The sequence below is a fragment of the Lagenorhynchus albirostris genome, chromosome 3 (genome assembly GCF_949774975.1).
Source record: "Lagenorhynchus albirostris chromosome 3, mLagAlb1.1, whole genome shotgun sequence".
In the NCBI taxonomy this organism is placed as follows: domain Eukaryota; kingdom Metazoa; phylum Chordata; class Mammalia; order Artiodactyla; family Delphinidae; genus Lagenorhynchus; species Lagenorhynchus albirostris.
This window is the reverse complement of record NC_083097.1, coordinates 165,363,005-165,389,662: the sequence shown is the minus strand read 5'-3', so window position 1 is coordinate 165,389,662 and position 26,658 is coordinate 165,363,005. Positions and strand designations below refer to the sequence as shown.

Sequence of the window (26,658 nt, the reverse complement as noted above, 5' to 3'; positions counted from 1 at the left end):
GGTGGAGGAGGGGGCTGGGGTCCTGGCCGTGACCCAAGGTCTCCAAGTCCCAGAGGTGCTGCCAGGTCTCCCTGCGCGGGGGCCCCCCTCCCTCAGCCTCGATGAGCGTGTGGATTCAGGGGCAGGTTGGTGAGGGCCGGGTGAGGGAACCGGGTGTCCTCCTACGGCACCACCTTCCCCCAAATCGAACCAGTCCTCTGAGAGCCAGTGAATTTTCTGTTCGCAGAGCCTGTGCATCCACACAGCCTTCCTTTTATAGCCACGCTCGTCTCTCCCCACACACAGTGCACACGGCTCCCCCCGGGGGCGCACAACACATCTCGCAGGCGGGCCGTGGAGCGGAGCCAGCCCACTCCATGCCCAAGGACTCACAGCACCAGCCCCTTGGTGTCCAAAGTGCACATGCTGATGGTGGGACAGAGGGACCAGGCCAGAGAGGTTTGGGGCTGCGGGTGTGGTCACAGTACCAGAAGGCCGTGCCAGTTCTTGGAGACAACCTCCAGGGCTGGCTGAGGGCACCCCATCCAGGCTCCCTACTAGCCCAAGTCCATTCCACGGCCCCCAGAGTCTCCTCAAGTCAAGGGAAAGAAGGGTGGTCCTGGCTGTTCCTGGAGCGAGGGGGATGGATTATGCCTTGGTCCCCCAGAGTGTACATCTGGGTGTTTCGCAGCCCTGGGCAGCTGTTAAGAGTGTGCAGAAGTCAGCCCTGGGTTCAAATTCTAGCCTGGCTAGAAGCCAGCTATAGGCAGGTCACTCAACCTGCCTGGACCCGAGTCCCCCGGCCTGTAGAATGAGGATGCTAACAGGGTCCTGAAAAGAGAACAGACCAAGTACAGGAGGAGCTACCTCAGCACGCTGCTTGGCATGCAGTAAGCGCTCAATAACAGCTTTTATTAATACCGTGGGCTCAGAGGCAGGGAGGAGTGAGAAAGCAAGGGGAGAGCCTGGGAGGGGGGGGTTGCAGGAGGAACCAGGGGGAGGTGGCAGGAGGGCCAATGAGGGGTGGAGGTGGTGACAGAGGGAGGGGCGCGCTGACCTGAACTGGGGCCTGGGCTGGGGGCGGGAGGGAGCCTGTCTGCCCTCTCCCCCCCATGAAAGAAGCCTCGCATCCTGGACACAGCAGCCATTGTCGCTCTTCAGTCACTGTCTCCGGAGCAGGCCCCGCAGGTCATATTGGTATGCAGCGTCCACCTCATGGGCCCAGGAGAGCCCGCAGGCCCGGAGCCCGAGGAGGGGCTCAACACTTGGCGGGGGCGGGCGGCGGGGGAGTGAGGATGGCCAGAGGACAGGGGAGGGAGGGGAAGGGACACGGGGGTCCCCGAACCCGGGAGCGGACATGACACTCATGCTCGGCGGCAGGGCAGTAGCAGAGCCACCTACACGCTGGGGGCGGAGGGGCGGGCGTCCTCTTCCCACCCAGGCTTTAGAGTCGGGGGCCAGCCGGGCCGGTGAGTTACGGAGAGAGGACAGGGCGGGATAAAGGCACGAAGTGGGGCTCCGGCCTGGCCAGGAGGGAAGATGGGAGGGGTGTGAGGGGGGAGGGGTTGGACTTATCCTGACGCCCTCCCCCCTCGGGCTGCGGGCTCGGGGGCAGGATCCTGAGCGCGGTCCAGGCCCGGCGGCGCACCGTCGGATCGGCCCCGGGAGAGAGACCCCGCGGAGGGCCGGCCGAGGGCGCCGCACCGCTCAGACCAGCGCGTAGTCGAACTGCCCGCGCTCGAGCGCCTCCTTGTGGTCTGTCCAGGACGAGGCGGGCATGCGGCTGTAGGGGTCGAGCAGGATACGCACGCAGCGAACCATCAGCAGCACCAGCACCACGAGCAGGCACAGCACGAAGGCGAACACGGTGCGCTGCTCCGCGTCCAGGCCCGCGCCTACCGGGGGCCCCGTCGATGGCGGCAGCGGCTCGGGAGACAGCGTCCACGTCGCGCTCATGGCTCACATCGCCGCGCGCCCTGCGGAGGAGGGGGCCCGCCCGTGAGGCAGGGATGAAGCTGCGCCTTCCCGCGCCCCCGCGTCGTCCCCACCCGCCGCCCCCCCACACACACCCTGCCGAGCCCCAGCCCCCGCCCGCGCCTTTGTCCCCTGGCTACGCCCATGCCTGGCCCGCGGGCACCCAACTCCGGGCGTGCGCGCAGGTGGGGACGCTAAGAGCAAGGAGAGGAAACCCCGACCCGGCCGGCCCGCGCACAACAGGTGCGAACGCGCGGCCCGGGCTGCGTGGTGGGGGGCGAGACCCGGTTCCCCCACCCCGCTCCCTTTGTTCTTGCGTCCTGGGGACCCCCCTCCCCCACCGCCCCCGCCCCCGCCCCGCCGCGCCCCTCACCCTGGCCTCGACCGGGACCGGGACCAAGCGGCCGGCAGCCGCGCTCTCTTCCGGGACCCGCACCCGCTCCTGGTCTCTCCCCGGTGGCCGCGGCGGCGGCCCGGACTCTGCCCACCCCACCCGCCCCTGGAGCGGCGGAGACCGAGGCAGGCGAGCTCCGCGCCAGCCGGGCCGCCGCGGCTGTTCCCATGGCGACGGGGGCGGGGCCGCTGCGGGGGGCGGAGGCTACGCAGGGAGCGGCGCTCGGGCCCGCGACCCCGCCCCGTCCTCCGGGAGAACCGGGTCCCGCCCAGAGGCGCCGGGGAGACCACCGGCCCCAAAGAACCATGAGCACCGAGGGCCTCGCCCTCCCACCCCCACAGGCACCCCCCACCCCCACAGGCACCCCCCCAAAACCACCCAGCCCGACTTAAGCTCCCACAGCCCCATTCTCTGCAACCGACCCCTCAGACTCCCTGTTTGGGGGATCCCAGTGCCCCCAAAACTCATACAGGCGCTTAAGGTCCTCCAGCCTCGGGGACCCCAACCCTCAAGCAACCCCAGCCAGGTCACTAAAAACCTCCGTAGCTTTTCCAGTCTCCTTCCTCCCCCCCCCCGCCCCGCCCGACAACATACTCAGGGTGGGCAGGGTCCCGTCCAGGTGAGTCCTCCCCCTCTTCTGTTAGAGTTCCTTCAGTGACCACGACCGCCGCCCCATGACCACTGGGCTGCCCACTCCCAGTCCCAGCTCCCCCCACCCCAGTGACAGACACCTTGGACTACCCAGGTTGCTCTCCTGCACTTTGGTGTTTTATTATTTCCAAATCTCTGCATATGTATAGGATAATAATAAGGGCACTGTTTAAAAAAAAAAAAAAAAAGGCTGAAACGGCCTGGCTGATGTGGCCAGTGGGCCCAGGCCGCACCACTGGGTCCTGGGAGGGTACCCCTGGGCTGGGGGCCTCTGGGCACTGCCCGTAGCCTGGGTGCCCACGGCCCAAGCAGCCCCCATGGGGCAGAGGGGCGGTGCTGGGGCTGGCGTTGTGCACAGCAGCCCCTCCCTTCCCCGCCGCATCCCGCTAGCTCTGCAGCAGTCCTGGCACGGCGGGGGCACAGCTGACAGTCTTGTCCCCAGAGGTCTAGTTGCTGCAGGTGGACACCAGTCCCCCGTGTGTCTGCAGTGACGATCCAGCCCCGAGGCCCCACTCGTGGCTGCTGCGCTCAGAGGACCTGCTCTGTGCTGGAGGCGGAGATGTCCAAGAGCCGCCAGGCCGCATAGGGGTTGAGCTCGCCCTGGTCTCGGCAGAGAGCCCACACGCACAGCATTCGCAGTACCTTGTCCTGCAGAATCGGGGAAGGGTGAGGGCTAAAGGCAGGGTGCGAGCCCGGCACCCACTCCAGGACGAGCGCAGGGCACGGAGAGAGACACTGCCAGCTCAGGGCACTGGGAGGGACTAGGGAGTGGTGCTGCGGGGTCTGGGGTCCAGAGCAGAGGCAGGAACAGAGGCTGTAACTCAGGACTTGGTCAAACTGGAGAGATCGGCTACCCTCCACCAGGCCCAGCTCAAGGTGCTGCCCCGCCACGCCGCAACTCCTGACTCTCAACTGGCCTCACTGCGTGTTCCCGCCCCATCCCCTCCCCCGCTCACTCACCGGGTCACCCTCGACCACCTCGCCTTTGGGATTCTTGATCACCATCACCAGCTGGGCCTGGAAGGTGATGATCAGCACAGGGCCCTGCTCCATCATCTTGCCCATGGCCAACTGCAGGGGCACGACAGGGCAGGCAGGCCTGAGAATGGTCCCCAGCCCCTTCGCTGCCGCTCCCCCCTCCAGGTGCAGACCCCTGCTTCAGCACTCCAGGGCTGCCACCTGCCACTGGCCCGTTTCCGGGCGGGCACTTCTCAATTGTGAGGAAGAACGTGAACCACTGAGGACCCACACAGGCTCCGCGGACTGAGGCTGTGCAGGCGTGTAATGGCCTCTCGGAGCCGGCTGTCTCGCGCACACGTGTGGTGGGTGTGCCTTCAGCTCCCCACGGGGAGGAAATCGAGGGGATCGTGGCAGAGCAGACCAGTGGGGGACCTGAGCGGTCCTGACAAAGCCTCCTCAGTGAAGGTGCAGGGATAGCCCTGGCTTCAGGGGCCTCAGGGGACCCTGGGTCTGGGCAACAGCACCCCCTGGGCCACCACTTGCCTGAGAATTCCCGACAGCAAGACTGTGGAAACCTTCCACTGAAAGGGACCCTGGAGGTCACTTAATCCAAGCACTGGAACTCCTCCAGGGAGGGGGAGCTCAACCCTCCCAGCTGAGCGCAATTCAGAGAAGCACCCCTGCCCACCCTGGGGTCCACCTGGGCCCCCGGAAGAGGCACTCACGTCGATGTTGTCGATGTCCAGGATGCGGGAGTGGAACTGGAGGCCCAGCGCCTTGGCCTGCTGGATCGGGTGGGCCAACTGGCTGTAGGTCTGCAACAAGAAGCCAGACACAACCGTATGGCCGCCCACCTGTGCGTGCGACCCAGGCCAAGGCACTGCACCGCAGGGGAGCCGGGGGCTGTTGCGATGTCTCGGGAAGCTCCCTGTGGGCGAGCTCACCATGGGGTTTCAGGCTTTCAGCTCTTGTACCTTCCAGAAATGGCTCCCGGCTCCTGGGTGTGCGGCGCCAGGAGTGGCAGATGCCAGGAGCATGGGTCCAAGCAAGGAGGCCGGTGCCACCCGTTGGCTGGCTCGAATCACACACTGCCCTCTCATTATAAGGACAGCACCGTATCAACGTTATCAAAAGCGGTATTAATCAGTGAGTCTGGTTAGTTCTCCGGGAACGCGATCTGGAATACACTCCCAGAGGTAAGTCGAGGCCTCTCTGGCTGACCCTGAACATTCCCATGTTCACCTCACTGTGAATCTTGGCCTGGAACCAAACGCTTTTTCTAGGATTCATCCTACCCCGCGGCTGCTCTGGGGTGAACTGCCTGGGTCTACTGCCTTGTCACTGACCAGCCCCTGTGGGCGGGTCTCGGCCACTGGCAGCTTCTTCCTCTTACGGGGGCAGTGGTGCCCCAAATGACACCCTAACCCTCTTGTGCCTGCTCCCAAGCCCGGGACACAGCAGCCAGCAGCTTTATATCTCAACAAGCAACCATGACAGAAGACATTCCAACAGCATTCACTCTTTATGGAAGTAACTGATCCACCAAGTGAAAAAAAAGCGCCCATCTTGTGTGGTTTCTTAAAGATGACACTTTCAAAACACCCCTGTGTGAGCGGCTGCAACTTCAGCTGCGCTTCCAGGGGCACCAGCAGCACCTTGCTGGCAAAGATAACCAGCTACATCCTAATGGTCCCAAAGTAAAAAAAAAAACCAAAACAACAACAACAAAAACCAAACCACTCATAAACGCCCGCTGGATTAGTCACCGTGCAGGGGAGTATTTAACAAGGAAAGCTGGCATCTCCTCCTCTGCTTTTTCAAGTTGTTTGTGAGCTGGGTACAGAATAAAATCAGCCAAGAGACTCTGCATTGCTCAGTAAGAAGCTGCTGGGGGAGCGACGGGGGGAACAAATGCTGTGAAGACACAGGTCAGGGAGTGAGCAGGGTGGGGTGAGGTGGCCTGATGACGAGGACGGGGAGGCTGCCAGGAAGGGGCAGTGCAGACAGCATGCTCCCAAGGACGCCTGAGCTGCCGCCATGCAGCCCGGCGCGGCCTGTGGCCCGGGGCCCAGAGCCCGGACTCCAGGAAGCAGCCGGGCCTCGTCAGGACACGCGGCTCTTCCCGGGTGGGAATCTATCAATGTCTGTTTGGATGTGTTTGAGGATCTTGCAATGAGAACAGCTAATGAATACATCCAGCGCTGCATGTGCTGGAGCGCTGCCCTTGTGTCCCCAAAGCGTCCTCACGACCCCCATGAGATGAGCCCGATGATGTAACTCCGGCCCAGGGAAGGGAGGCTGTGGGGCCTCAAACCCCACTTGCCCGCCAGCACCCACCACCCCCGTGCACTGAGGGAACATCGAATGCACCCTCCGAGTTATCCGCCGTCCCTTTCTGCCCACCCCCTGACCCCTGGGCCCCCAGCCTGTAGCCACCCCCGCCCCTGACATCTCAGCCCTTCTCGGACTGAGCCACCCAAGCAGATCTCCTCTGAACTGTGATTTCTTCTGAGGCCTGAATAGGGGGGGGAAGCAAGCAAGCACTTACAGCTTCATAGCACCAGTCTTTGAGAATGTCAAGCTCTCCAGAAATCATGGCCTAAAAAGGGAAAGACAAAAAAAAAAAAGTGTGAGAATGAGAGTGGGCTTTTGAGGCAGGTAAACTCTGGAGAATACTCTCCAGTTAGAACCTTTCCTCTGCAGACCCCCGGCCCCAGCCTCCGGGTCCTAGTCTGGGGAAGGGAGACTGGGCCAGGCTGCAGCAGTGGGAGCAGAGCCCCCGCAAGTGACAACGGGGCAGCCCAGGCTGGGTCCCAGCGGCCTGCTGGAAGGAGAAGGAAGGTGGCAGCGTTTCGGGCTCTCGCCCTGGCCGGGAAACCAACCCAAGGAGGCCAGGCAGGGCATTCTACCTCCCCTGGGGACGAAGAAGCCTTAGGCAGCCAGGTCCACGCGGGACGGGGCAGAGGGGGAGTGCAGGGGAGGGTTCCCAGGGTGCAATGAGAGAAGCTTCCACAGGAACCCAGAGACAGGGCTGGATCTGGTGAGGGAGAGGGTGGGTTTTGGGGGGAGTGGGGTGGTGAGATGCTGGTGGGAAACCACAGGGAATCTGGGGGCTGAGATAATCTCAGCCCAGAAGATTCTGCCCGTGCTTGGGCTGCTGCTTTGGGGAAATGCTACAGTTTCACCTCCTCCCAACCCCGCCGAGTGTCGTGAGGGATCTGGGAACTCGGAGGCGGGAGAGGGGGCCAGGCAGACGCGGTGCGGGAGGAAGGGACGGACATCCTCACGGGGCTCGACGGGCTGCCTGCGGCCCCACTAAGGCCGCGCCAACAGCCCCTGGCTTGGCTGGGCTGCAGGATGCCGAGGCTCCAGCCCCAGCTTGGGGCGGGGGGGCCTCGAGGAGGGTGACCTTGAGCAGGTCGCCTCCTCCTTGTTTATGTGCCAAAAGGAGAGGCGAGAAGACCAGAAGATGAGCTTCAGGGCTCCCAGAGAGGAAAGGCCCCTGAGCTGCTGTGCTGGTCCCGCCTCCCTGCCCTGAGTCATGCGCTGCCCCCGCACCCTTGAAGCAGCAGCCGGCTTCTCCCAACTCCTGAAAGGCCCCTGGCCTCTGGGAGACAAACACCTGGCCCCTGGCAGCTTCAAGGGAACAACTTCAGGAAGAGAGCTCGAGGGAAACAAGCCACGGGGCTCCAGGCTCCAGTGGGTGAGAAACTCAGTCCCTGGGGCAGACACACCCTGTGGCGAGGCAAGAATGGTCAGGGCACCGGCCCAGGGACCAGCGGGGCTGCAGGAGACCACAGCGGCCTGGCTTTCCCGAGCTGCTCGACTAACAAGGGCTGGGCGTGTGGGGTGCTCAGGCCTCTGTCAACACTGGAGCCACCTCTCCGCTCAGAAGCCCCGTGCACAGCCAAGCGGCCCTGCCAGAACTCTCCACAGGGCCGCGGCCCTGCCAGCCGCACACCCACCTCCAGGACGTTGGGGATGATGTCGTTCTCACACTGCTGCAGAAAGCGGTCCTTGTCGAAGGCGGGGTCCACCCGCAGGATCTCCGTGAGCACCTCCGACATCTCCGTCTTCGAGAACAGGCCCCCTGGGGCAGCCGAGCCAGGAGTGGGGTGAGGGCCCGGGACCCCCTCCCACCGCCGGCTCGGGCTGTGGGGGGACGGTCCCGGGGCAGCCCACTCACCCAGCAAGTCTGTGACCTTGTCTGTCAGCAGGCGGGACGCCCGGATGAAAGCGTTGTCGCTTTCGTCATACTTCATCTTCATCTCGAAGAACCCTGTCGGGGGTGGCGGATGGGGTCATGGGCCCCTTCCGGAGAGACACACCCACTCCATCGCAGCCCCCTCCGAGCCTGCTGGCCGACCCTGGGAGGCTGCAGAGACCCCTCCGCCAGGGGCTGAGGGGAGGCGAGTGAACGCCGGGCGCCACCCCTGCTGGCTGCGGGTTTCGCTACTGAGGGAACACAGGCCTCTGGACATCCTCATTTGAGGAGGGCCAGGGCTCCCTGTCAGCGCCTGGGAAGCCACGTGCCCCAGACTGAGCAGAGAGCTCTGGGCCTTGAGCTGGCTCCTGGCCCGTGAGGGGGTGTGTCGAGGCCAAGTTCACATGGGGGGTGGCTGGCGCGTGCACCTGGCTGCCTCACAACGACACTGGCTCCAGCCAAGGTGGTGGCTCAGCCCTGACGGCGGTAGCCCGCCGCCCGAGAGGTACTGGGTGCTCCCCCTCAGGCCGCCTGAGGCCTGCGCTCCGCTGCTCACTCGCTGGGCAACCCTGTGGGAGTGACTGGTCCTCTCTGACCCCGGCCTCCTCCTGTCTTGTGCCCGGCCCTCGGGGAGCACTTGGTAAGTGTCCGTCACCGGCCTGCTGTCAGGCAATTCTCTGAGATGGGAACACTCACGATTAAACACCACGTTGTTGTCCCTGAAGTCCTTCCACTGCTGATACCACTTGGAGTCCTTGTGCAGCACGACCCCCAGGGCCTCCCTGGGGAAGATCAGGGAAGCCAGTGAGCGCAGCCCGGGAGCCGCTCCACTCATGGCAAGAGGGGGCAGCAGGACGGTGTGATGACCCCGGCCTCTTGCCTTCTCTTTCCCCCTTCCTGCCACGCTACCCTTCCCCTCCCAGTTCTCTCAGGGTGCCTGGGAACCTCGAGCAGAAAGAAACCCCACAAACTGACTTGGGTAGGAACCCTCTGTGGGTCCTGGGAAATGGACAGCAGTGCAGGTGCTGCAAAGGGAGGTGGTGAGAGGTGGGCCCCTTGGCAGGTCTGGTACCTACTCATTGGCCTCAAACACTTTCTCTTCCTTGAATTTCTCTCCCGAGAACTCTTTCCTTTTCCTGAGCCGCTCGGGCCGCCTGTAGGGCCCGGTCTGCCCCAGGACACTCTCGTCGATCTCCTTCTTGACGGACTCCACACCCTGCAGAGCACAGCCGGCCATGTGGGAGCTGGGGCTCCCCAACACCCCAGACCAGCAGCTGTGGACCCACCCCGGGGCCATGCCTCCCAGGTCTCAAGGTCACGTGACTCGCAGGTGCAGGGCAAGGACACGCCCAAGCCTCGGGGGGAGGCAGAGGGGAGACCCCAGCTCTGACTTCTGCCCCCACCTGCCCCCCGCCAAGAGCTGCCCCCAGATGACCCTCACATTCTGAGGCCGATTCCACACTCTTGCTGGAAACTTCCTTCACATGGACCAGAAACCGGACAGGCGTCCTGAGAGGCTGCCTCTGCCCCACCACCTCCATCCGAGCTGACCCAGCCTCTGGATCCCACCTCCGCAAACCTCTGGAGCCCATTTCCCTCCTGGCTCCATCACCCAAGACACTCTCCGGCCTCCTCTGAGCTGCTGCCGGAATCCTCACTGGGAGGCTGTGCTTTCAGGATGAACCTAAACTCCCCCGCACAGCCTCCAGGACCCTCTGATGTCCCTGCAGCCACTCTGGCCACACCTAGCTGCGTGGGGCGCCCCGAGCCGGTGATGCCCGCTCCCCTGGCCCAGCGCCTTCCCCGAGCGTTCCTGTCATGTGTTACTTGGAACTGCCTGCCCCTTCCCTGTCCCTATTCCTGTCCCAGGATCCTTTGAGAGCAAGAACTCGGACCTTCTCTCCTGAGGCCCCATGGCCAGTAGAGGGCCCAGCGTGTGGTAAGTGATATTTACGGAATTAATTCAGGACCTCAAGTGACCCAGAGCCTGACAGTCTCTGGATGTGAGCTAAGGGTGTCAGCAGCTGACATCGGGTTATGTGTAGCTCCCTAGGGGCTCTGACTTGCCCGAGGCTGCTCAGCCAGGAGGGGCTGAGGCCTGGTGTCCCTGCAGCCCTCGGTGAGGTCTCTCGGGGCTGAGCCCAGAGCGCCCGCGGGCACAAGCCCCAGCCCAGCTCACCTGGGAGAGGGCTTTGAAGGCGGCGGTCCTGCCAAGCTTCTCCCCACCTTTGGACACAGACTCAGCCGACTGCTTGGCGGTCTTGGCTGCTTCTTCCACACCCTCCTTGATTTTCCGGCCAAGGTCACTTTTACTGACTTCGTCAAGACTCTACTGAGACAGAGAAGAGGGAGGTGTTGGCGTGGCACCCGGTGGGGGCCTGCAGGAGCTCCCCCCGAGCTAACAGCAGACCCGGCCTCCAGAGGGCGGGAGCAGGTGTCCTGAGCCCATTCTGGCTCATGGAGCCGAGACTGGGGTGCACATGCACCAGAAGGATGCCTACGATTTCTGGGGCGCTGGACCCTAGGGCTCCGGCCTGGAACACGCAGGAAGGACAGCACAGGAGCAGCAGCCCCGGGGTCAGGACACGAAGGGGAGGTAGGCGTGTCCAGCGCGCTGGGCTGGCCTCGAGGTAAAGCCCTGCCCCTCTCTCCAGCCCAGGAGAAGCAACAAAAAGAAAGTCTCCCAGGCCCTCTAGGAGTCTCACCCCCACCTCCACCCTCCCGGGGTGGGGGGCGGGGCGTGCAGGGTCCCAGCTTCCTTCTAGCCTAAGGCAGGAAGAAAAGCATCCTCCTTTCACCCTCCTGTTCTTGCTTGTAGTTCAGAGGCTTCTAACCTAAGTGGTGACTCGCAGGCCAGTGGGTTAGTCTGAGCTCTCCCTCCTTCCCAAAGGCATCCTGCACTTTGATTCCGGAAGCCTCCCGACCGGGCAGCCTCCCCCGCCTGCTCACCCCTGGCTGCCCCCAGCATTGCTCCCCGGCTCCTCCGCGAGAGGTGAGGAACAGAAGGGCTCCGGGGGCCGTCAGGGGCCTTGGGGGTCCGGAGGCCATTACCTCCTTCACGGTGCCGGTGATCTCCCCCAGCTTCTTCCTGATCACCTCGCCCGTCCGCATGGTTTCTGATTCAATGGTTCTCTAGGGTAAAGGATGTTGGATCTTTGTGTTGCGACACACAGTCTAAAGAAGCGTTTTCTCAGAAGTCCCTTCCTTCCTCCCCAGACACACCCCGTTCTTCCACCCCCTCAGCCTGTCCACCTGGCCCCTCCCGGCCCCCCAGGGTCCCTGGCTGTAGGCTGGGACAGGGACCTCCTGAGCACAGGGCCCCAGGCCCCGCATCTGTCTCTGGGCGGCAGGGGGTGATCTTGCCCATATGCTCACCAGTGATATATTGGGGGCGGGGCGGGGCATTCTCAGCGTCATCCTGCCTGGCTCTGCCCCCTCCCCATCACCCGGCCCCAAGCTCGGCCTGCGCTGCCCCCAGACAGACACCTCGGCTCACTCCTCTTCCTTAATGAAAAGGAAGGGCGATCTCCCGCAGGGTCGGATCCCTCACAGGTAGTTACATACAAGTGAATGACTTGGGGAGACTCAGGGGTACAGACGTCGCCCATGGCCTGGGAGGGGCGCCAACAGAACAAAACCCCCGAGGGGCCTGGGGCAAATGCCCACAACCCCAGGCTCAGCTGCCCACAGGTGAGATGGGGGTGCCGCCGGGCAGAGCCCTCAAGGGCAGCCAAGGCTTGAGGAGCCAAGCCCATCCGCTGGCGGGTGCCTGGCAGCTGCTCCGTGAGAGACGGCGGCAGTGATTAATATAATGATTACACCAGCCCCGCAACTCACTTTCTACCCATTTCAGTCAGAGGCCCTCAGGAGCAGCGTATCTCAAACCTAGTGCCCGAGGGACCCGTGGAGATGCAGATTCTGATGCAGCAGGTCGAGAGGGCTCTGAAACCCCGTCAGTGCTGCTGGGCCGTGTGTAGAGAAGGCTGCAGTCTCACGGCTGAACTGGAAGGCTGGGGGCCTGCTCCTGTCCCCTCACTCCCCGGCCGCCCCAGCACTGCACTGGGAGGGAACTCCTGGCTCTGAGAGCAGTGTGACTGCCCAGGGGGACTCAGAGCAAAGGGGACTCACGTATTTCCTCCTGGCTTCCTGGAGCGCATCGGACTCTTCCAGCTTCCGGGCCTCGTCTCGGAACTTTTTTATACTTTCTTTCATTTCTTTGTTTTTGGCTAATTCTTGTTTGATATTATCTAGCAAGCCGGAGAGAAAGCCTTTCCTGTTTCCAGAAGAATAGGATCTGGACTAGAAAGAATGTAAAAGGAACGAAGAATTTTTTCATTTTCTCCTTTCTGTTGATATAGGTTTAACAATGAATACAAGCCGCACGGCGTGGCCAAAAATACATAAATAAATAAAAAATTAAAAATAAATAAAAACAATATTTGGGAATTCCCTGGCAGTCCAGTGGTTAGGACTCTGCGCTTTCACTGCCGAGGGCCCGGGTTCAATCCCTGGTTGGGGCACTAGGATCCTGCAGGCTGCTGGTGTGGACAAAAACAACAACGAAAACGAAACAAAGCAAAACAAAAGGCAAAAAAACCCCACAATGAATAGTTATCTCTTTTAGAAGAGATAACAGACAAAGTAAAAAGCCACCAGGCGGTAAACCGTGGGACAAGATATTCAGCAAGAAAAAGAAATGAGTTGGGCTTCCTGGTGGTGCAGTGGTTGGGAGTCTGCCTGCCGATGCAGGGGACACGGGTTCGTGCCCTGGTCCGGGAAGATCCCACATGCCGCAGAGCGGCTGGGCCCGTGAGCCATGGCCACTGAGCCTACGCGTCCGGAGCCTGTGCTCAGCAACGGGAGAGGCCACAGCGGTGAGAGGCCCACGTACCGCAAAAAAAAAAAAAAAAAGAAAGAAAGAAAGAAAAAGAAATGAGTTATCAAGCCATGAAAAAAATACAGGAGTCACATGACATGTTATGTCAATTACATCTCAATAAAACAAGATGCGGAGGAACCTCAAGGGCATATCACTAAAGGAGAGAGGCCAACCTGCAAAGGCCACAGGCTGTAGGATTCCAACTCTAATATCCTGGAAAAGGTGAAACTATGAAGACAAGGAAAAGGCCGGTGGTTGCCAGGGGCTGGAGGAGGGGAGGGAGGGTGGACAGACAGAGCACAGAGGATTTTCACCACAATGAAACTACTCTGTAACCATACTGTTAACGGTAGATACGTTATACATTTGTTCAAACCCATAAAATGTACAACACAGAGAGTGAACCCAATGTCAACCACAGACTAAAGTCAACAATAATGTGTCAATATTGGCTCATCAGTTTTAACAAATGTACCGCCCTAACTGCAAGATGTACAACCGGAGGAAAACTGCGTGCCGGGTGGGAGGAGAGGGGGACAGGAGGTTGATGGGCAGGCCCTGTACTTTCCACTCAATATCCCTGTAAAACTAAAACTGCTCAAAAAAATAAAGTCTATTAAAAAACAAAAGAAAATGCCAGGCCCTTCTCTCTCTGGGGTGAGAGACAGGCACAGCTTGGAATCCTCATGGGGCCTCACACACGCCCACCCAAGGAAAAGGCCAACACCCAAAGGGACCCTCGTCCCAGGACTTAGAGTTGAAAGGACTCTGTGGCCCCTTATCCCAAAAGAGCCGGCCCAGGCACTACTCCAGGGGCTTCTGGGCCCAGGGTAACTTCTTCCTTTGGGGCCACTCCCGAGTCCCCAGCCGGGCCTTACATGTCACCCAAAGGCCTGGGGACTGGCACAAACCTCCGTCTCTTGGCCCACAGGATCACAGTCTCTGAGAGCCCGAGCTCAGCGCCCCCCCTCCAATCCCCACAGGAAAACCCAACCGAACACACCCAGAGGCCAGAAGACAGCCTGAGGCCCTGCTCCAGGCACCGCCCTACCCGAGACGCAGGCTTCTGGGTCAGACACAGCTGGCTGTAGATGCCTGCTTCGCCCCCCGTGTAACTACGTGCAGGCTCAGGAAAGAGAAAGCTTAGAGACTGACTGTGAGCCAGTAAGTCACAGGGAAATAGCCGCACGTGCTCAGCTGCTCCCACCACTCCTGCCGGTGTGCGGGGTCCGCTGCAGCGGCTGGGGGTTCACCCTACCAGTTTCAGGGGCGACTGCTTACCCGGTCCCTGTCCAGCCCCAGGGAGAGCAGCAGCAAGTCTGGGTGCTGCCCCACAGGTGTGGTGGCCTGGCCTGGCAACAGCAGGCTGCTGTCTGGTCCAGATGTGCCCTGACGAGCCTTGCTCCAGGGGAAGTCCAAGTTCTAAGACTGTCAGGGACTGCACCAACTCGCGGCAGCCCCACGGCTCACTCCAGGGCTGCAAACTGGGGGTGAGGGCGGGGCTGGACAACTAAGGGGAAGCGCCAAAGGGCATGTCCCAAGCCCACAACAGCCCCAGGACAGGATCTGGGAGATAAAGCATGCTGAGGGTAGAGGATGAGATGAGACTCAGAAGGGAAGGGAGGGTGTGGGCTGCCTGAGCATGCGGATTTGGAGACTGTGAGATTTCAGGCTTTCTTCCCCATGGTGGTAAGGAACCAACAGAAACGTGGTTGAAGAGACATGACAGGGAGGGCAGAAAAGCTCTAGAAAATGCTCTCTGTGACGAACAACATAAAGAGGAAGGGAGATATGGCCTGGGGAAACCCAGCTCCAGGAGATGGATGGGTGACTCTGCTCAAATGCCCAGAGGGCTGTCACCCAGCAGAGGGCACAGCCTTGCTTGGTGAAGGACCCACATGTGGGAGCCACCGGGAGGTGGCTTTCAGCTCAGTTAGAGGAATGCCCTTCTAGCCATCAGAGCTGAGACACGCTACTTTGTGTGAGGCAGGAGCCCTACCCCTAACAGTGTCGAGCACTTCCCGGGATACCAAGAGGACCAGGCCCACTGGGCTCTGTAACTCCGGAAGACCTTGGATGTGGAATGCCTGCCAATCAGACACCCCCAGCAGTGTGGACAGCATCCCGCAGCCCTCTCTCCTGTCAACTAGGTCTGATTTTCACACCTCCCCCTCCTGCCGGCTTGCTTGTATCCTGAGTCACTCACCAGGGTCAGCTCTCCACTCGGCCGGGGAATCTGATAGGTACCATGGGGTAGTGGCACTAGGTTGTGGCTGGAGAGAAAACGGACTCCACCTCCAAGGCATCTCTAATTGAGGGAGAAAAGAGAAAGATGCATTTAGACTAGAGGGTGATGAGGAAGCAGGCCACGCTCAAAGAGCAGGGGTTGTCGGAGACTCATTTGACGATTTTTATCACATGTCTGCTCCATGCTAGATGCTTGACCATCTTCCCAAATTCTGAGAAGCCAGCGGAATCTGGTGGAAAGAGAAAACGCTCGATTTGCACCTCCGGGGCCCATATCTACCCTCCTGCCTCTGAACGTGGGGGAAACCGATGGGTCCTAGGAAATGCCAACCTATGGTGGAAGAAGGCTAAATATGCCAGTCTAGCTGAACACCTTAGTCTGAAAATGGGCAGGCTAAGACTCGATGCTGGTGGCAAGCAGTCTTCTCTCACCAGCCCACCCTACTTCTGCCAGCCTTGGAGGACCAGAGGCCCGGGCTTCAAGGGGTAAACACTGCTAACCTGTCCCAGGCACAACCCTGGAATAAAGCTACCATGTCCTGGTCCAGGGTTGAGATGTGAGCAGGGCAACTTAGGGGCGTCACCTGGGCAAAGATGCTGCCAACCTCACGTGCAGCACCTCTTTGGTAAGCATTTCTTCTCCTACCAAATGAGGAACTTAAAGCTCCATGAGGGAAGCTCCGTGCAGGTCCTGTTCAACGCTACACCCTAGCACCCAGCACGGAGCGAGGTACACTGATGTCAATGACCTGATAGAACCACTCTTCCATTTCCACATCCCCTGGGCCCTTCCTCTCCCCATTCCATGCTTCCTGTCTCCAGTCACTCTAAGCAACACCCCGAACTTACACAGATGCCACACTCTCCTACAGCTACTCAAGAGTAACTCTTGGGAGTTTAACTAACTTGTTTTACTCCTCTGAATGCCTACACCCATTGATCCTGGAGCCACTGACTTCAGCAACAACCTGAAATAGACGTGGATGGTTGTCTCACTGAGGAGAAAAATCCCCCAACAGGACCAAACCTGAGGGTGGTTCTCCTTGGGACGTGCCCAAATCCAAACACGTGTACATTCAACCTTTAAAACCTGCCTCAAAAGACAAGCAAGCCCAGAAAAAAAAGCTCAGTCCTGAGTCGAAAACACCTTCTTTGTCCTGACACTCAGATTCCTGGGAGATATTTTCCTTCCTCCAGAGTCTGGCTCTGGCGTCAGACTGACCTGAGCTTTGGACCAGGTCAGCCACCCCACTAAACTCTTGAGACCGTGCGCGGCTTGCTTAACAATTCTGAGTTCCCAGCTTCCTACCCTGTGAAACAGCGACAAACAGCTGCAACGTGAGTACTATTTTCTGAAGCCGCTTTACACGCCTTGACCCCCAGGGCATCTGTGAGCCCAGGCTTTTAGCCAGGGCGACAACTACCTCCCACACTTTCAGAGGATTAAGAGGGGCGATGCAGGAAATGCTCCTGGTAGGGGGACGTGGCATATAAAGGTGAGCTGTGACTGTCACGGTTTTTTGCCTTTTCCTCGCTACTTTTTCTCCACTGAGCACCACGGACACCATTCACTCTTCGGTACACATGGGGTCAGCCAGGAAGTGAGGGGCGATCCGCTCCCGGCCCGGCACGCCCGGCCCCCGCCCTCCGGCCTTGCTTCGGGACCCACATTCCGAGGCCTCGCTCCGGGGCCCCCGCCCCGGCCTCGGCTGACCCAGCGACCAAACTCCTAGCCTCTCGCCAAGCTCAGGGAAGAGCCGAAGGGGTCAAAAGCCTGGGGAGAACGAGGCCCTGGAGGTCACGGGTCCGGAGCTCCCTAAGCCCGCCCCCACGGCCCCGCACTCTGCTCACCCGCGGGCAGCGGCACCAGCATCCCCGCAGCGCCGCCGCCGCCGCCATGCTGGAAGATCCCGTGTGACCTTCTCGCGGCGTCATCCGATGGCGTCATCCGCCGCGTCGGCCTAGTGCGGCCTGGGCCTGGGAAAAGCGAGACCTGCGGGTGGGGTTTGTGGGAGGGAAAGGCCTATCACTGGACAGGGCTCCCAAGGAGGGCGGTGCCGTGGAGGGAAATCCACTATGGGGGCGTGGCCTAATGGTGGGCGGGGATTCCTAGAGAGCTAGGCCTCTGATAGGGCAGAATTTCGGAAGAGTGGGGACTGTGACTGGATGTGACCTGGGGGGCGGGTACCCCTGTGAGGCAGAGACGTATGGTTGGATAAAACAGCTGGGGGGCGGAGCCTTAAGGTGTGGATTCTGTCGCGAGCTGTGATTCTCCGATTGGCAACTCGGGTTTCGCGTGGCCGGAAGAACGGGTAAACAGAACGACCCACACCGACGCACCAGCCCGAAAGCCACTGACTCTGGCTCTCACTGACAATGATGGACAGTGACCAACAGACGGGCAAGTGAGTTGCTTCACGAGCAAGGGCGAATGAGCCCACTTTTGTACAGCACTTTGGGAAGGCGCCTGTTGGTTTTGGTCCAGAAAAGGAACGGGAAGCTGAGACCTGGGTGGGGGTGGACTACTCCTCCCTCCATCGATTCACTGTGAATTGATACATCTGGCCCTGACAAAGCTCAAGCCTCTGTCATGTCAGCACCCAGATACTATTTTCCATTTGGAGAATGCCGCCACCAAGTGGCGGTACCTTGACATGGCCATGCAATCTGAGGCTGGGGAGGGGTGGTGGGCTGGTACCCCGGGGAGAGTTAATGTATGTTGCCTTTGCCCTATTGAAACCTTTTGCATTACTAAACTGTGATAAGGTCTATGGGACTTGAAAGGGAGGCAACATACATTCCCTGGCTTCAGGATTGGACAGATCTGCGTTTCCTCTAACTCAGGACCTCCACCTCGAGGTGACAGAAGGGATGAGGGCTTCCACTCGGCTTTGTTTGAAATGTCTTTACTGCAAGAGGAGCAAACTAGTTAAGAGGTTGGGATATACAGGTTTGTTGTTGAGAAAAAGGTCTGGGCTTCTTAGTTGTAGTTGAAACCGTGGAGTTGGACAAGGGCACCCAGGGGGAGTATGTCAGAGGGGCACATCAAAGCCCCACAGTCAAATGGAGGAAGAAGAGCCCTTAAAGGAGACTGGGAAGGACTGGTCAGCAGGTCAGAAGAGGACCTAGAGGGCCTTGGAAAAGGCAGGTAGAGTAAACAGTGCTAAATGTTGCAGAGAACTCAAGCAAGGCAGACCAGGCCAGAGCTCTATCTATCGTTCTTTTCATTTTGTAATATGGAGGAGGTCCCTGGGGAGACAGGCTAGAGGGTTTTGGTTGAATGGTGGCTGTGGAAGCCAGGTTTCAGTGGGCTGAGATTTTTTCTTTTTTTTTTTTTTTTACAGAGGTGTGCTGGTGCCAGCTTGTACTGCCTGGCAAGAGCCAACTATCAAATTTTCGGGAATTTTGGGGCCAGTTGTTAAACACAGCCATTATTTAAAAATTGATTGTATAAACTTACGATCAACTGGATTTTATTAAAACAAAGGTAATAACTACTCAAAACTCAGCACTTCTTAATTATGTTACTATCTATGCTACTGAGGTTATTTGCATATATCACATCTGTAGGCTGGAAATACCATACTATATGCGGTGCATCTCTTATGCATTTTGTCTTTAATGACACCACATTAATAGCCTGAAATTGGCCGTGGTGGGAGTATTTACTCCCGTGGTGGGAGTATTTAGGAATTGACAAACACTACAGATCGGTCGCTTTCTGGTTTGTTTGGAGGGCCAGTTATTAAATGTTTAACCACCACATAGAGAGGGAGAACAGAGACGCCTCCAAGGAATCTTTGCCGTGCTTAGAAGGTGAAATGATGACAGCTGGAGGGACATATGGGGTAGAGTGAGGGTGGTTTGTGTTATTCCCACCTTTTTATTTTGAAAATTTTCAAAGCTACAAAAAAGTTGCGAGAATACTATAATGAACACTCATGTACCCTTCACCTAGATTCATTTTGCTACACTTGCTTTAGCATTCTTTCTCTATGTATATGCAAACAAACATATGTATGCAAACAAATATATATGTGTTGTCAAACTCAAGGTTGTGTGCCCAAGGAACAGTGAGGCAAACAAACCGAAACACTGGACTTTGGAGCAGAGAAAGGTTAATTAGTTGAAGAGGCACCAACCTGGAAGATGGGAGACGTAGACTCATCTCAAATCCATCTTGCTGGCTGGCTGTGGGCACAAGGTTTTTGTTTTTACTGAAGTATAGTTAAGTTACAGTATTGTGGTACTTTCAGGTGTACAGCTAAGTGATTCAATTATATACATATATGTATATGTGTAATGATTTAAAAAATTTTTTTCCATTATAGTTTGTTACAAGACATTGGAAATAGTTCACTGTGCTATACAGTAGGTCCTTGCTGTTTATCTATTTTATATATAGTGGTGTGTATCTGTTAATCCCATACTCCCAATTTATCCCTCCCCCCTTCCCCTTTGGTAAACATAAGTTTGTTTTCTATGTGTGTGAGTCTGTTTCTGTTTTGTAAATAAGTTCATTTGTACTATTTTTTGGATTCCACATATAAGTGACATCATATGGTATTTGCCTTTCTCTTTCTGACTTGCTTCACTTAGTAAACTTTTCTCTAGGCCCTTCCATGTTGCTGCAAATGGCATTATTTCATTCTTTTTTATGACTGAGTAATATTCCATTACTTATTATATATACCATTACGTATACCACATCTTCTTTATCCATTCGTCTGTTGATGGGCACTTAGGTGGCCTCCGTGTCTTGGCTATTATAAATAGTACTGCTCTGAACATTGAGGTGCATGTATCTTTTCAAATTAGAGCTTTTGTCTTTCCTGGATGTATGCCCAGGAGTGGGATTGCTGGATCATATGGCAACTCTATTTTTAGTTTTTTAAGGAACCTCTATACTGTTCTCCATAGTGGCTGCACCAATTTACATTCCCACCAAAGTGTAGGAGGGTTCCCTTTTCTCCACACCCTCTCCAGCATTTGTTATTTGTAGACTTTCTAACGATGGTCATTCTGACCAGTGTGAGGTGGTACCTCATTGTAGTTTTGATTCCCACTTCTCTAATAATTAGCGATGTTGAGCATCTTTTCATGTGCCTGTTGGCCATCTATTTGTCTTCTTTGGAGAAATGTCTGTTTAGGTCTTCTTAAAGGCAAAAAAAAGGTAAAAGGGAAGGGGTCTTTGTGATTTCAGCTCCCTGATAAGACCTCAGTTGCAGACGTACCTGCTTCGTCTTGTGACTTGGTGTGTCATTGGTGATTGTGATCGATCTACATGTTCCTGCAAAGCATACTAGTAAATTATGGTCTGTTGTTGAAGCCACCAGTGGGTGTGGTGTTTTGTTATAGCCGCCCTAGCTGACTAAGACAAGTCTGTTCTCCTGGATCAGTAGACTAACCCCAGGCTGCCTGGAAACCTTCCCAATGCCGTCCAGTGAGTGTGTGTTACAGTGGGCTGGGCACAGTCAACAGCAAGGCCAGGAGTGGGACATGGACCAAGGCAATGGGGAGTGTGTGCATGACAGTGTGTGCATGGTGTCCCCGGAAGGGCAAGATCTGGGGCTAAGATGATCACAGAAAGACTCTTTGTATTATTCATCTACTGCTCTGCAACAAATTACCCAAAATGTAACGGCTTAACAGAGAGTAGGATGGTGGTTGCCAGGGATTGGGGGTAGATACACAAGATGCGTGAATTCTAGAGCTCTCTCGTACAGCCAGCTTGGTGCCTACAGTTAATAGTCTTGTACTGTGCACTTAAAACATTTCTTAAGAGGGTAGATCTCAGTAAGACAGAGAAAGAGAGATATCCTATGATATCACTTATATGCAGAATCTAAAAAAAAGTGATACAAATGAACTTATTTACAAAACAGAAACAGACTCACAGACTTAGAGAACGAACTTGTGGTTACTAGGGGGGAAGGGTGGGGGGCAGGGATAGATAGCGAGTTTGGGATTGACACACAAAAAAATTGTAAATCACTATATTGTACACCTGTAACTTATATGATATTGTACATCAACTATACATCAATCAAAAAGAAAGTGAAAAAGAAGAGGGTAGATCTCATCCTCCCCACGCCCCTCAAAACAAACAAACAAACAAACAAAAAGCCACACACAAAACACAAAACAAAGGGATACATAGAAAACTTTGGAAATGATGGACGTGCTCATCACCTCGATGGTGGCGACGGGGTCTGTGTGCAGATGCCCCAACTCATCAAATTGTATACACTGAATGTGTGCAGCTTGTGTATATCAATGGTACCTCAATAACGCTGTGTGTCCTCACATGGTGGAAGGGGCAAGGGATCTCTCTGGGGCCTCTTTTATAAAGGTACTGGGGCACTTTGATGAGAAGCATCCGGAAGTTTGCCCCGCTAGGCCCAACTGGGGGAAGGTTCTGCTCCAAGGTCACTCACGTGGCTGTTAGCAGGATTCAGTCCCTTGCTGGCTGATGGATGAAGGGCCTCCGCTTCCCACTGACTGTTGCCTGGTGACCCTCTTCAGTTTCTGCTTCCATTATGGCGGTTGGCTCCCATCCGAGGGTGCAAGAGAGGGCCAGCAAGACAGTCTTTTGTAACCAAATCTTGGCTGTGACATCCCACCACATTTGTCATATTCTGTTAGTTAAAAGGGACTCACTAGGTCCTGCCCACCCTCAAGGGGACAGGATCAGACCAGAGCGTGAATATAGGAGGTAGGGGGTCCTGGAGGCTATGTTAGAGGCTGCCCCCCACCTACACTCTTTGTAAGTGTTAGAGCAATTTGATTCTATGGCCTGGGGAGGCCAAGATTGAGGACTGACTCAAACGTTATTTGTTACAGTTGTACCAAACAGAACCTGGGGCAGAAAAAGGACATTAGGGGAAATCTGAGAAAATCTGAATAAAGTATGGACTTCAGTTCATTATAATGTATCGGTATCAGTTCCTTAATTGTAACAAATGTCTCCTACCAGTCTAAGATATTGCTAATAGGGGAAATGGTGTCTGTGTCATTATTTTTAATGAATAGATGCATAATTTTAATGTATTTGCTTTACTAGTCTCAATATAGGCATTAACGTAAAAAAAATAATTAGGGACCATTCTTCGTTTTCTGTTGGGTTTTTTTTTTTGGAACATAAAACTTTGTTTTTTAGAGTTTTAGGCTCATAGCAAAATTGGGCAGAAAATCCAGGGAGTTCCCATATAATCCCTGCCCCCCAGCCGCCCCACACAGCCTCCCCGCCACTGTCAACATTGGCACCAGAGTGGTGCCTTTGTAACAATCAATGAACCTGCACTGACATATCATCGCCACCCAGAGTCCATGGTTTACATTAGGGTTCACTCTTGGTGTTGGACATTCTATGGGTTTGGACAAATGAACAATGACCTGTATCCACCATCACGGTATCAGACAATAATTTCATTGTCCTAAAACTCCTCTGGGCTCTGCCTATTCATCCCTCCCTGCCCCATAACCCCCGGAAACCACTGATCTTTTTACTGTCTCCATAGGTTTGCCTCTTCCAGAATGTCATAGAGTTGGAATCATACATCATGTAGCCTTTCCTGATGGGCTTCTTTCACTTAGTCACGTGCATTTTAAGTTTCCTCCATGTTTTCGTGGCTGGGTAGGTCATTTCTTTTGAGTGCTGTCCAGATATACCACAGTTTATTTAGCCACTCACCTGCTGAAGGACGTCTTGGTTGGTAATTTTGAATAAAGCTGCCGTAAACATCCACGTGCAGGTTTTTGCGCGCTGGTAAGTTTTAACCTCGTTTGGAAAAATCCCAACAGGGGCAACTGCTGGATCAATTACTTGTTTTTTATGCACTCAGTAGGATGATATTCAGTTCTCGCCGCAATGAATGCCTCTGTCAATGTCTTCTAGTCCTAACATTTTTTTTCCATTTTATTATTGTATGTTACGAAGGCTCTAGGTTTAATAATGCCACAGCTCCAATTTTACGGTAATGGTAATCATTATGTAATCAGGTTCTTAATATTTTTGACCTCATTGATATTTTTTTCTGAAATTAATATCACTGATCAAATAACCCTTAGAACAATAATAGCTACGATTTGTAGAGCTCTTCCTGGGCTAGGCAGGGTGCCAAGTGCTTCACTCATAGGGAGGCCCTCTGTGGCTGGAAGGAGCCTGAGTGTGGGGGGGGACGGGCATCTAACCCTGCAGCTGGGCCTCATGGGCAGAACTGAACCGTCCCTCCAGCCTCAGACTGGGATGCAGGCACTCTGTTATTAAGAGGAATCTGTTGTCTCCAACCTTCCTGCTCCCCTTCTCCCAACGACCCCCTCACCAGCTGTTATAGGCTGAGTGGTGTCCCTCCAAAGTCACGTATTGAAGTCCTAACCCCAGGACCTCAGGATGTGTGTTTGGAGGGAGGGCCTTTGAGGTGGTAATTACGGTAAAATGAGGTCACTGGGGTGGGACCTAAGCCAGTATGACTGGTGTCCGTATAAGAAGAGGAGATTAGGACTCAGACACACACAGAGGGACGACCATGTAAAGACACAGGGAGAGGACAGCTGTCTGCAAGGCTAGCAGAGATGCCTCAGGAGAAACCAACCCTACAGACACCTTGACTGTGGACTTGCAGCTTCCAAAGCGGCGAGAAGATTAATTTCTGTTGTGTAAGCTGCCCAGACTGTGGTCCTCTGTTAGGGCAGCCCATGCAAACTCAGACAACAGATCCTCTACCTCTCCCCTCAGGCTCAGAGCCCCTGCGCACATCCAGCTTCTGCTGCCCACGGGCCTCCGCCATCTGTCTCACTTCTGTCTGGCCTCCTTCCCGCTTCTGCTGCCCCCTCTACCCAGCTGACTCTCTCCTCCTTCTCCTGTTCCCCTTCCTCAGGAATAATAATAGCTGCTGGCACTGGCTGTGTGCCTTCCCTGTTCCAGACGGCGCGCTAGGCCCCAGGAAGCGGTGTCTCATTTAGCACCAGCCCACCAGCCTTCAAGGCGGATGCTATCATTAGCGCTCTCGTACAGACCGGCACCCAAAGCTTGCAGAGGGAAAGGAAGCTGCCCGTACTGACCACGTCAACAAAGAGAATCTAGCTGGCCCGGTTAGGGCAGAGCCTCGGACCCAGGTCACAGCATAGACCCCTGGCCCCGTCGGCTGTGCCCAGACCAGGTGATGTGAAAGCAAGGGCCGTCTGTAAGACAGGCTTTGAATCCTCCTTCATATCTGTGAAGCTGGTGGCATCATTCCCTTTCCTGGCAAGGAAGCAAAGGCCTCCAGAAGTTAAGCCACTCAAGTGCTAGGATGGGGAAATCGAAGGCGTTTGAAAGAAGCCATAAAGGGCAGCTAGACTAGAAGGCTTGCTGTGGGGACGGCACCAGCAGGGGATGAGGACAGATTGGGGAAATATCAGGGGGAGCAAAAGAGCTTGGCCGGAGAGACTAGGCAGGGACAAGATCACGAGGGTCGCCTAAGCCAGGAGCTCCGGGGAGTTTTAAATGGGGCGTGGCGGGGTGTTGTGTGAGCCATACGGTCAGTTCTGTTTTGTGGAAAGATTCCCCCTCTGGCTCCAGTGAGGAGGCCACTGTGGTCGCTAGGAGATCACAGTGTCCCAAACGAAGGGGACGTGGCAGATGGGCCTGCTGAGCAGCCAGGAGTCAGGGCGCTCGGGACTCAGGGACAAGGAAACCTTTTATGGTGCAGGTCGGTGGCACACCTGGTTGTCAACCTCCAGGTGCGGCCGTGGTGCAGTGCCCTTGGCCATCGCAGGCGGGCGATCGGGAGGGGCTTCTAGCATCTCCAGTGGCCCTTGAGGACACTCTCTCTCTCTGGAACCTCATCTCTCTTCTCACAATTATTTGCGCTTATTAGAGTCTATGGAGGGTGTGGGTGGAACAGTCAGGCAGCAGATGCAGGGCTTCTAAGGCGATCAGCCCTTTCAAAGAACCAGGCCTGACCTCTTAGCAGGGCTGACCTACCTATTAGTTGCCTAGGGCCCACGACACTTTGGGGGGCCCTTGCAAATGTTTCACTTTTTTTTTTTTAATAAGAAGGGAAATATATATAATCTAGCTGGAATTATAGTCATCTTTATGCCAACTTAGTTGTAAAATATAATTTAAAATTTTTGTTCTTTTTTTCGTGAAGGATGGGACCCATGAAGGCAAAAGTGCCTGGGACCCATGAAAGTCACAGTGGGGTATGATTTTAGCTTACTTCTTTGGCCTTATCATGCTAAGGTCTGTCTCTTCAGTCTTGGGTGCCATTATCAACTCCTTTGTTACCATGACCCAGGAAGGGGAGGTGGGGAGGGAAGAGAGAAAAAAAATAAACAGTGGGACCAAAGGGGTATTGGCACACCCATGTTCATAGCAGCATTATTCATCATAACCCAAAGGTGGAAGCAATGTAGGTGTCCACTGATGAATGAATGGAAAAACGAAATGTGGTCCATCCATACGATGGAATGTTATTCAGCCTTAAAAAGGAATGAAGTTCTTTTCTCTTTCCTTTTCTTTCTTTCTTTCTTTCTTTTTTTTTTTTCTGGCCATGTGGATTGCAGGATCTTAGTTCCCTGACCAGGGATGAACCCGGGCCCTGGCAGTGAAAGCACTGAGCCCTAACCACTGGACCGCCAGGGAAGTCCCAGGAATGAAGTTCTGATACATGCTACAGCATGGATGAATCTGAAAACATTTGTTAAATAAGCCTACGGTTTCTGAAATGCACGAAACTCTACACGTAAAGAGCCATTCTCCTCTCAGCATTTGGGTGGGCTTAAAACACAGATCTGGTGGCCTCGCCTCCCCTTCCCCACTTAAAATACAGCATAGACCTACAGTTGGCTTGAATGTGCAGAGTTTTTCAGGAGGGAAACACACAGGCAGCTCGAGAGAGGAAAGCCAGGTGGCTGGGAAACCAGAGGGAGGGGGAGCTTTCCTTCACTCATCTTTGGACCTTGTATGCTTTGCACAGTGAACATTACTTATTAAGAATAAACACAGGGTTCCAAAGAAGACATACAGGTGGCCAATAGGCACATGAAAAGCTGCTCATCATCATTAATTATTAGAGAAATGCAAATCAAAACTACAATGAGGTACCAGCTCACACCTGTCAGAATGGCCATCATTAAAAAGTCTACAAATAACAGATGCTGGAGAGGGTGTGGAGAAAAGGGAACCCTCCTTCCTATGCTGCTGGTGGGAATGTAGTAAACTGGTGCAGCCACTGTGGAAAACAGTGTGGAGGTTCCTCAAAAAACTAAAAATAGAGTTGCCATATGACCCAGCAATCCCACTCCTGGGCATATACCCAGACAAAACTCTAATTTGAAAAGATACATGCACCCCAATGTTCCTGGCAGCACTATTTACAATAG

At 55.8% G+C, this 26,658-nt stretch overlaps 2 protein-coding genes and 1 long non-coding RNA gene across 7 annotated transcripts; 1 reads left to right on the top strand and 2 right to left on the bottom strand.

Annotated features, from left to right (window-relative positions):
- Positions 1 to 843: 843 nt before the first annotated feature.
- CTXN1 (cortexin 1) lies at positions 844 to 2,610 on the bottom strand. The gene is made up of 2 exons (XM_060146695.1): positions 2,327 to 2,610; positions 844 to 1,955 (listed from the first exon to the last, which is right to left on the bottom strand). The coding sequence occupies exon 2, from the start codon at positions 1,933 to 1,935 to the stop codon at positions 1,687 to 1,689; it is 249 nt and encodes an 82-aa protein (XP_060002678.1). The 5' UTR covers positions 1,936 to 1,955; positions 2,327 to 2,610; the 3' UTR covers positions 844 to 1,686.
- Positions 2,611 to 3,093: 483 nt separating this feature from the next.
- On the bottom strand, positions 3,094 to 22,316 carry TIMM44 (translocase of inner mitochondrial membrane 44). 5 transcript variants are annotated; one of them, XM_060145327.1, is made up of 15 exons: positions 21,726 to 22,296; positions 19,431 to 19,479; positions 17,140 to 17,265; positions 15,248 to 15,349; positions 12,291 to 12,461; positions 11,214 to 11,294; positions 10,342 to 10,491; positions 9,239 to 9,378; positions 8,859 to 8,944; positions 8,145 to 8,237; positions 7,924 to 8,048; positions 6,507 to 6,557; positions 4,684 to 4,773; positions 3,959 to 4,069; positions 3,094 to 3,646 (listed from the first exon to the last, which is right to left on the bottom strand). In XM_060145327.1, the coding sequence occupies exons 3-15, from the start codon at positions 17,221 to 17,223 to the stop codon at positions 3,527 to 3,529; spliced, it is 1,404 nt and encodes a 467-aa protein (XP_060001310.1). In that variant the 5' UTR covers positions 17,224 to 17,265; positions 19,431 to 19,479; positions 21,726 to 22,296; the 3' UTR covers positions 3,094 to 3,526. The 5 variants fall into 5 exon arrangements, 4 of the variants coding, with proteins under 4 accessions (XP_060001310.1, XP_060001308.1, XP_060001311.1 ...); XM_060145325.1 differs by having other exon boundaries at positions 7,924 to 8,237; positions 21,726 to 22,299; XM_060145328.1 differs by lacking the exon at positions 3,959 to 4,069 and having other exon boundaries at positions 7,924 to 8,237; positions 21,726 to 22,311.
- On the top strand, positions 17,541 to 19,739 carry LOC132517680 (uncharacterized). The gene is made up of 3 exons (XR_009539796.1): positions 17,541 to 17,693; positions 18,633 to 18,775; positions 19,343 to 19,739. It is a non-coding gene; the product is annotated as an uncharacterized LOC132517680 (long non-coding RNA).
- Positions 22,317 to 26,658: the final 4,342 nt, after the last annotated feature.

Excerpts from the sequence above, each read along its gene's own strand:
- CTXN1 (XM_060146695.1), bottom strand. The coding sequence starts at position 1,935 with ATGAGCGCGACGTGGACGCTGTCTCCCGAGCCGCTGCCGCCATCGACG.
- TIMM44 (XM_060145325.1), bottom strand. The coding sequence starts at position 17,223 with ATGACGCCGCGAGAAGGTCACACGGGATCTTCCAGCATGGCGGCGGCG. Across the intron at positions 9,379-10,341 it reads CCTTCAAAGCCCTCTCCCAG|GGTGTGGAGTCCGTCAAGAA; the intron begins GTGAGCTGGGCT and ends TGTGCTCTGCAG. Across the intron at positions 4,774-6,506 it reads AAGACTGGTGCTATGAAGCT|ACCTACAGCCAGTTGGCCCA; the intron begins GTAAGTGCTTGC and ends TTCTTGTTGCAG.